Source organism: Zalophus californianus, chromosome 1 (genome assembly GCF_009762305.2).
Source record: "Zalophus californianus isolate mZalCal1 chromosome 1, mZalCal1.pri.v2, whole genome shotgun sequence".
Taxonomy (NCBI): Eukaryota; Metazoa; Chordata; class Mammalia; order Carnivora; family Otariidae; genus Zalophus; species Zalophus californianus.
Genome location: NC_045595.1, coordinates 2,366,990 through 2,376,535, shown reverse-complemented (window position 1 = coordinate 2,376,535; position 9,546 = coordinate 2,366,990). Strand labels below are relative to the sequence as shown.

At 55.4% G+C, this 9,546-nt stretch overlaps 1 protein-coding gene across 1 annotated transcript; it reads right to left on the bottom strand.

Annotated features, from left to right (window-relative positions):
- Window positions 1–601: 601 nt before the first annotated feature.
- Window positions 602–2,574, bottom strand: S1PR4 (sphingosine-1-phosphate receptor 4). Its single transcript, XM_027582242.2, has one exon. The coding sequence runs from the start codon at window positions 2,436–2,438 to the stop codon at window positions 1,281–1,283; it is 1,158 nt and encodes a 385-aa protein (XP_027438043.1). The 5' UTR covers window positions 2,439–2,574; the 3' UTR covers window positions 602–1,280.
- Window positions 2,575–9,546: the final 6,972 nt, after the last annotated feature.

The window sequence follows — 9,546 nt, the reverse complement described above, 5'->3', positions numbered from 1 at the left end:
GTGCCCGATGGCGGGCAGAGTGCTGCCCCCCAGCCCTGGGCAAGGTGGCAGCAGGAAGACTTGCAGGCACTGGCTTGCCTGGAAGGAGGGAGAGAGAGAGAACTTTCCCCCAGGAGAGGTGGCGCGCGTTGAAGGTGCACCCCTGCGCCATCCAGTATGGTCACCACGGGGACCATGGACTATTTAAACGCGAACGAACTCAAAGTTCACTTTGACAGCCACACTGGCCATTTATCAAGGCCACTGTGGCTCCCGAAACGGACAGCACGCTCCTACCATCGTCAGAAGTTTGGTGGGACACGCCGGACACCACATGCCACGGCAAGCACTATGGGTTCCATCCCCGATCAGCCCATTTCACAGGAGGGAAGGACGAGGCAGTTAGTGCTAAATGGAACAGGAGAGGAGCGGTCAAGCTTCCCTGAGGTGGGGTGTGGGGTGCGCCAGGTGGCTGCGCCTCTGCGGGCCCCCCGATGGGGCCCCTGATAGATGCAGAGGCCAGAGATGAGGAAGAGGCTGCCGTGGCCCAAGACGAGAGAAGGGGTAGGGAAAGGGGAAGTGAGGGAGAGGGGCGGGGGCCGAGCTGGCAGCTCCCACCGGCTCTCACACATGTGCATGCACACACACATGCACACACACACACACACACGAGGTGTCTGTGCACACAGACCCACCAGCACTCTCAGCACACCCTGTTGTGTGCCCACCTCCCTCTCTCTCTCTCTCTCTCTCGCTCGCTCGCTCTCGCTCTGTCTCTCTTGCACACACACTCACGCACACTCTGCTGCTCCCCGTCACAGCCATATCCCCAATCCGCACAGACCCACAGCCCTCCTTGCTCGCACGCCGCCGGCTGAGCCACTGCCCCGCGCCATCGCCCCGGTGCCCACAGGTGAATAAGAGGGAGGCTGGGACAAACCATCATTGAACTTCCGTGTTGCCAGGCCATCAGTCCCTACTGCTGCCCGCCCCTCATAGCCTGGGAGCCCCCCGGAGGCTGGGGAGGGGCTGGGACTCCCCAGAATCACACAGGAGCTGGGGACGTACATAGTAAACCCACTCACCCCCACTCCAGGACCCTCCCTGTTCCGGTGAGCAGCCGCCTCCTCCAGGGAGACCATGGGACACCCGCTTGGCGTCAGTGGGCCCAGGCGCTGTGAGGGGAACCGTGGGGCCTCGGGACACATGCCCAGCCGGCTGCCCTGTTCCTGCCTCTCCATCAGAGCCCCCACACTCCCGGTGTGCTCCCGGCCCCCCGGAACACGGGTCCCTGCTGTGGCTCAGACGCTCCGCACGCTGGAGATGCTGGTCAGGGGCTCTCGCATCCGAAAGCTGAGTGACCGGGAGCCCCGAAAGCTGTCCCTGGGCCTCAGCGAGCTGTCCGTGGTGGAGGCTCCAGAGTGGGCCTCACTGACCTGGGCCAGGCAGTCCCTGGGCCCCTGCAGGCCCAGCCTGAGACACCCGCAGCAGAGGAAGGCCAGTACGGCCTGGCACACCTCCCGGCTGCGGAAGGAGTAGATGAGGGGGTTCACGGCAGAGTTGAGCACGGCCAGCGCCAGGATCCAGTCCATGCCCCGCAGGTACTCCTGCGCCCAGTCCGTGGAGCTGAAGACATCGGCCAGCAGCAGGCCGAAGAGCGGGCCCCAGCACACCACGAAGGCCACCAGAATCATGAGCACCGTCTTGAGCAGCCGGCGGGCCTTGCGGCGGGAGGGGGGCCGGGGGGCCTTCTGCCCGTTGGCCCGCACCACCCGGAAGATGGCCCCGTAGAGCGCCATGATGGCCGCCAGGATGCAGGCGAAGACCCCCACACAGAAGAGGATGTAGGCCTTGGAGTAGAGCGGGAGCAGGCTGGAGCAGCGCTGGAAGGCACACACGCAGTTCCAGCCGAGCAGGGGCAGCAGGCCCAGCAGGGCGGCTAGCAGCCAGCACAGCCCGATGAAGCCGTACACCCGGCCCCGCTTGCTGGCCCCGCTCTCGGCCACCGGCCGCACCATGGTGGCGAAGCGCTCGCCGGCGGTGAAGAGCAGGCTGAAGGTGGAGGCGGCCAGCGCCATGAAGAGCAGACCCTCGCGCAGGAACCAGTGGGCGGGCGCCAGGTGGAAGGTGCGGGCGCCCGACAGCAGGACGTTGGCCAGGTAGGCCACGCCGGTGAGCAGGTCACTGAGCGTGATGTTGACCAGGCAGTAGTAGACCCAGCGCCGGGACCGCATGTGGGTCACGATGGCCACCAGCACCAGAAGGTTCTCCAGCACCACCAGGCAGCTCACGGCCACGAAGATGCCCCGCAGGACCCCCAGGCTCCCCTCCTCGGGCCCGCCCCGCCCGGCCAGCCTGCCCGAGTGGTTGTAGTGCAGGACGATGAGCCGGCTGTGCCCACTGGCCACCAGCTGCTGGCAGGACTCGGGGGCCTCTGCCGGGGGCCCCGTGGTGTTCATGGCGGTCCCCTGGGGCAGACTGAGGCCCGGGGTGGCTTGCCCTGGGCAGGGTGGGGCTGCCGCCTGCCCAGCCTTGGTTTCCTGTTGTTTCAAATTTCCTGTTATGTTCAAGGTACCCCCAAGCTGGGGGTGAGGCCGGGGACAGGGAGGGGCACCCCAACGGTCGGCTCCCACCCAGGCTCCAGGAGGGTGCTGCGGTTGCTCCCGCCGCAAGACCCTGTCTCTGCCCCACTGTGGTCCTCAAAAGCCCAGGGAAGGGTGGGGGCCCCAGCAGGGAGGGGAAATGCCCCACCCCCCTCCCCCCGGCACACGCCACCCTTCCCTGGGCTGGGCAACTCCCCTGCCCCCACATGCTACCCTCTCCAGGACCCGGCTATGCTCCAAGCCTGCCCGGCACACAGTAGGTGCTTAATAAGTGTGTTAAGGCACACAGGTAAGCACCCCCAGATACCTCACTGGGGGCAGAGATGCATCCCATTTTATTTCCAGGATGGACCTGCAGCATGCCCGTGCACAGAAGGGGAGACTGAGGCCTGGAGAGGCGGTACCAGCTGTCTCCAGTGGGAGATAAACCCCCGCACACGGACCCATGCAGGTCTCGGCCAGGACCCTCCTTACTGGGGTTGCCTGGCCCGCCCCTGAGCTGGCCTTGCTAGGAGCAGAGCTGCTGGGGACGCATCCCCCCCAAGACAGCCCCTCACCTCTGGAGGGGGAGGGGCTCATAGGAAAAGTGGGAACTCACCCCCCCCCATGCCTATCCTGAGATGCTGGGGACTGGGGCGTGGGTGCCAGGTGGGGGGGGTGAGAGTAGAGCCCGTCGTGGAGAGTCTGCTGCGGGAGGCACAGGGGTCCCATTAGGGGCTCCAATATCTCCATCAGGGGCAGGGCAGTCAGGGGACTGGGGCTGAGGGCAGCCCAGCTGCCTGTGGCCACCGAGCAGCAGCCCCCCCCCCCTTTGTTCACTGTTCAGCCCTGGGACAGAGCAGTTACAGGGAAGTCACAGATAGAAGTGCTGCCTGGGGAGGTGGTAGCTTCTTGTCACTGCAGGTGACCAAGCGGAACCAGGGGCCTGAAGAGGAGGCTGTGGGAACAAGGGCTGCCCAGGCAGTGGGGCTGTGAGGTTGGGGCAGGCGGACAAGCAGCCAAGTCTTGCTCAGGTACCACCGTGCATAGCTGAGAACTGAACCTTGGTCTCAACTTCACAAGGAGCCACCCAACTCAGGCATTCACAGAGAGACACACTGTGTGTTCTGAGGCTGAGCCTGGACCCTGAAATGGTAGCTGATGCCAGACTGAGCCCTGATCCTGGACTGAGGCTGAGCCCTGATCCCAGACTGAGCCCTGATCCCAGACTGAGCCCTAATCCCAGACTGAGCCCTGAGCCCAGGCTGAGCCCTGAGCCCAGAATGAACCCTGGTCCCAGACTGAGCCCTGATCCTGGACTGAGCCCTGGTCCCAGACGGAGCCCTGATCCCGGACTGAGCCTTGATCACCGGCCAAGCCCTGATCCCAGACTGAACCCTATTCCCAGACTGAGCCCTAAGCCTCGACTGAGCCCTGATCCTAGACTGAGCCCTGATTCCTGGCTAAACTCTGATCTAGGCTGAGTGTGTGACTATAGGCTGGCCACAACTCTGACTCCTGACCCTGACTGAGACCTGGCCCCGAACTGAACCCTGATCCCAAACTGAGTCCCAATAATTCTAATTGAGCCCCAACCCCCACCCAACCCCCACTCCAGCTGCATCCCTGACTCTAGGCTCAGAGCAAATTCAGGACTAAAGTAAATGTAATGAGAGAGCAGAGTGTGACTAGTAAGGCCAAGCCATCCAACAATGACTTTCTGCCATGAGTTACCTGCTGCCTGGTGGAAGGCCCTATGTGCATTGTACCTCATTTAATCTCAGGACTATCCCCATGCTACAAAAGAGCAATCCCCCCTCTAGAAACCTGCCCGAAGACGCAGCTCTGACCAGGCGCTAGTATGCGTGCAAAAGGTTATTCACTGTTGCTTGTGAATGCAAAATATCAGAAGCAGCCCAAATGTCTGTACACAGGGGAGACGCTGACCAGCCACACCGCATCATAGTGTGGAGTACCACGCAGCCATGAACAAGAGTCCATTGGCGCTACCTCCAGGTCATATTGTTAAGTGGGGGAAAAATACGAAAAGGTATATGTAGTAGGCTACCTTCTGTGAAACAAAGAAGGGGAAATGAAATATATATATAGCTGCTTGTTTTTGCAAAAGAAACAGAGGAAAGATAAGCCAGGAACCAGTGAGGTTGGTTCCCTTTGGGGGGGCGGGTAGAGTTGGAATGGAAGGAGGCGGGCATGACGACCTCTGTTTGTGTAATTTTCAAACTCTGTTTATGCTTTCTGTATTCTACAATAAAATTAAATCAACAAGGGTGCGGGGAAGTAAGCTTGAGAATGGATTATGAACCAAAAACAGAGGAACCGAACTGTGTTTCAGATGAAAACAAGAACCACACAGAAACAGAGGAGAATGAGCCCATGCAACTTGTGGACACACACTTATTCTAAAGGCAAAAGGAACTACAAAAAAAAAATATGACCTTTGTGTAGTAGATTTGTTTTCAGGAGTGGTAGAGGTGTAGTGATTCTGAAACTCTCATGTGTATTATGGGACTGAGCAAAGTAGCAAGTGTACTGATGTTCTTAAGAACCGGGTCTCCAGGGACGCCTGGGTGGCTCAGTTGGTTAAGCGACTGCCTTCCGCTCAGGTCATGATCCTGGAGTCCCGGGATCGAGTCCCGCATCGGGCTCCCTGCTCGGCGGGGGGTCTGCTTCTCCCTCTGACCCTCCCCGCTCTTATGCGCTCTCTCTGTCTCTCTCTCATTCCCTCCCTTTCAAATAAATGTTAAAAAAATCTTAAAAAAAAGAACCGGGTCTCCACTGGGGAGAAAATGCAATGTAAATACAGGACGGGAGGACACACCGTTCAACTCCACAGGGATGGAATGGGATCGAAAATATCAGCGTGGACCCGGGACTTAAACAAAAATCGATTTTGTCACTCTGTCCGCGGAGACATGCCAGGAACGACAGGCACATCTATCCAGCACCCAGATCTCGGCTTCTAAATACCACCTTCAGGGCTTCTGCGAGAAACTGCTGATTCCAGGGGTGGGGCAGGGGGAGTGCCTGATGGGCCTGGAACATCCTGGTGTACCAGAAAGTCAGGAAGTGCCTCAAGAAGGATGGGGGGGCAGTCAGTGTTTGATGGGGACAGAGGTCAGGTTTACGAGATGAAGAAGGTCCTGGAGGCGGGTGGTGGGGATGGTGCACGGCATTATGAAATGTGTTTAACGCCCACCAGACTGGGCACTGAAAATGCTGAAGATGGTGCATTTTATGTCAAGTGCATTTTACCACAATAAAACAAATTAGGGGGAAAAAAAAGAATATTCTTTCTATATGATCTATAGAAAAATCTATAATTTCTATAAAAGTTATATAAATTCTATAAAAATTTTGCAAATAAAGTTTTATTGGCACGACGTCAACTCATTTACATACTGTCCCTGGCAGCTTTTGCTACAACAGCAGAGTTGAGTAATTGTGACAGAGACAGTCTGGCCCACAAACTATAAAAAATTCTATAAAAATTATATAAATTCTATAAAAATCTATATAAAGATTTTTTTTAATTTATTTGAAAGGGAGGGAATGAGAGAGAGAGCACATAAGAGCGGGGAGGGTCAGAGGGAGAAGCAGAACCCCCGCCAAGCAGGGAGCCCGATGCGGGACTCGATCCCGGGACTCCAGGGTCATGACCTGAGCCGAAGGCAGTCGCTTAACCAACTGAGCCACCCAGGCGTCCCTGGAGACCCGGTTCCACTCCAAGGCATCCCCCCAATAACATAACAGTCACCATTTTGTGGCTGGCACAGCAGTGACTGGCCCAGGCAAGAATCAGCACGGGGTGTTAAATTATCGGGCAGACGCTGGTTGGGGAGCAGGGTCTCTGCATAATCTCAAAGTGTCTTCCTACGGATTCCTTTATTCTTTATTTTTAAATTTTTTTAAGTAGGCTCCATGCCCAGTGTGGAGCCCAGCCCAAGGCTTGAACTCACGACCCTGAGATCAAGACCTGAGCTGAGATCAAGAGTCAGTGGCTTAACCGGCTGAGCCCCCCGGGCGCCCCCTACAGATGACTTTTTGGTTACAAAGAGGAAACTGTCTTACTGGAGAAGTGTCGTGAAGATGGTGTTTACATCACCAGGGGAGTATGATAAATCAGCATCTGCCTTCCCGATAGGACGCAGCCGCGGGGGGCCGGTCGCTGCTGGGCCGTTCCCACCAGAAGTGTGTACCCTGCATCTGACTGAGGAATCAGCCCACAGATCCACTCTGAGGCACATCCCACAAGATATTCCAAAGAGTCAAGGTCACGAAAGGTCATGAAAGACAAAGGAGCAAGCCCACGCTGTCTTGTCTGGGATGGAAGCAGACCCGCAAGGTGTGGAGTTAGGTGCGGGGAGTGATCCTGGATGGGACATGAGCGTGGAGGGAAAGGTGCTATAAAGGACGGTATCAGGGCGACCGATGTGATTTTCGCTTGGGCTGTACGTTATCTAATAATATTCTACCAATGTGAGATTTCCTGAATTTGACTGTCATCCTTTGCTTACAGAACAGAAGGTGTTTGCTCATAGGAAATGTTCATAGGAAGTGCTTTGGAGTCCAGGTTCATGATGCCTCCCCAACTCACTCTCAAATTATCTAGAAAAACAGAGGAAACGGAGGAGAATCTTTTCTATAGAATATATTATATACTTTTAGATTATGTTTATAGGCCGATACAAAGCAAAAAGGTTAAGCACAGGCAGATCTAGCTCTGGGATCTAGATTTTTTTTCTTCAAAGGGCCAAATAGTAAATATTTTGAGCTTAGTGGGCCAGACTGTCTCTGTCACAATTACTCAACTCTGCTGTTGTAGCAAAAGCTGCCAGGGACAGTATGTAAATGAGTTGACGTGGTGCCAATAAAACTTTATTTGCAAAAAAACAGGCTTGGCGCTGGTAGTTTGTTGATCCTTGACCTAGATGAAGGGTATATGGGAGTTCGTTGTAATAGTTTTGCAACTTCTTTCCTAACTTTGTGGTCAGATTGTGGTCCTTAAATGTCACCTCCCATTAAAAAGAAGCAGGGCTACTTGGAGAAATGGCAGGGTCCAGGGCAAGTGCAGGGTGAGCCCAAAGCATCCCTCTGCACCAGAACATGAACTCTTAAGGCCAGTGGGGGCGTGTCAGAAGGACTGAGGAGCCCACGTGCAGAGGTCTCCCCTGACCGGAGACCCAGCCGTGTGGGTACAACAAAAGAGTAACGCCCGCCATCATGCATAAAATTCACCATCATAACCGTCTCTAAGTGCACAGCTCCGCAGCGTGAAGCACACTCATAGGGCCCTGCAGCCACCCCCACCCTCCGTCTCCAGAACTTTCCATCTCCCCACACGGAGACTCTGTCCCCATGAAGCACGGACTCCCCACCCCCTGCCCCAGCCCCGGCTCCCACCCTCTCCTCTCTGTGGGGACGGGACTCCTCTGGGGACCTCCTGGGCGTGGGGTCCTATGGGATGTGTCCTTCTGGGTCTGGCTCCTCTCACTGAGCCCGGTGTCCTCGGGGTCCCTCCGCGTCGTGGCAGGTGTCAGGGTCCCTTCCTTTCTAAGGCTGGATCGTATTCCAGCGTGTGGATGGACTGCACTGGGTTTCTCCTTTATCCATGGATGGACACTTGGGTTGCTTCGACCTCTTGGCTATTATGAATAATGCTGTTGTGAACATGGGTGTGCAAGTATCTCTTCAAGATCCTGCTTTCAATTCCTTTCAGTGTTTTTTTTTTAAACAGAATAATTCCAGGCAAAAAAATGCAGAGAAAATGGAAGTATTAGAATATCACCATTTTTGCCATCCCAAATGACGTATCTAAGGAATGCTCCCCAATGGCTGCTAAGACCATCACGAGAAAGGCTCATGGGCAAATTCATGATGGATGAATCAGACTGATGCCCCCTAAATCCAGGGATCAATTTTAACATGGCAGAGAGAGTGAATGAACTTGATGTTCCATTATGTGTCTCCTGGAGAGGGTCAGAGATGCAGGGACATGTGCAGTGAGAGCCAAGCAGAGGTGCAGTGTCTTCCAGTCGAGGCTCACAGCACCCCCTAGGAGTGCACTCCCATTTCCAGGTAGATGAGCTTGCAGGGGTTACAGGGAACGAGGCACATGTTCTTTGACACCGGGGATACCACCTGCCCTGTCTGGAGGCTGGGATACTCTACAGGACAAATGACCTGGGTTTTTAGACAGATAAATGACCAAGAAAAAAAAGTTGGGGGATGCTTCCAGATGAAGAGAGTTACAGCAGCCAAATGCCACGTGTGGGCCTGGTTTGTGAGCAAACATTTGTGACTTATGCCCATCAGCGATGAGACACACTGTCCTCATGGACCCGGGGAGGGGTCAGTACTGACTCAGGAGGGCTGGGGTCTCTGTCCTGGCTTCAGGGCAGCTTCCCCTTTAGGCCCAGGGTCCACGACACTTTGTGGGGCCTGTGCAAATGTTTTTAATTTCTTTTTGAGATTAGAAGAATAAAATGAATACAGCAATCATGAATTGGTCTTTCTACCAACACTGTTGTAAGAAAATCAGCGTTAACGGTTGCTTATGCAGGAGGAGGCTCACGAAGGCAACATACGTTGAGCCCACAAATGTCCAGGTGTAGCCCTGACTCGCCTCCCTGTTTTTGTAGGTTTGATATTTTCCACAATAAAAAAAAAAAAAAAGGCCTTCAAAAGAGTTGGGTGACTCCTCCGCCAGGTGACCGAGGCGCACAGTGGCGGCGGGCTGACCGCACGTGCTCTTGATAGGATGCGGCGGAAATGGCCCTTTGCCTCTGTGGTCCTCCGCCCTAAAATCCGCAACCTGAGCCCAGTCATGAGGAAAATACCAGGCAAGCCCCCGCCAAGGGACTGTCCAGGAGATACGGTCAAGTCCTAACCCCTGGGACGTGGGAATGTGATCTTCTTTGAAAACAGGGTCTTTGCAGACGTAATCAAGTTAAGACGAGGTCATTAG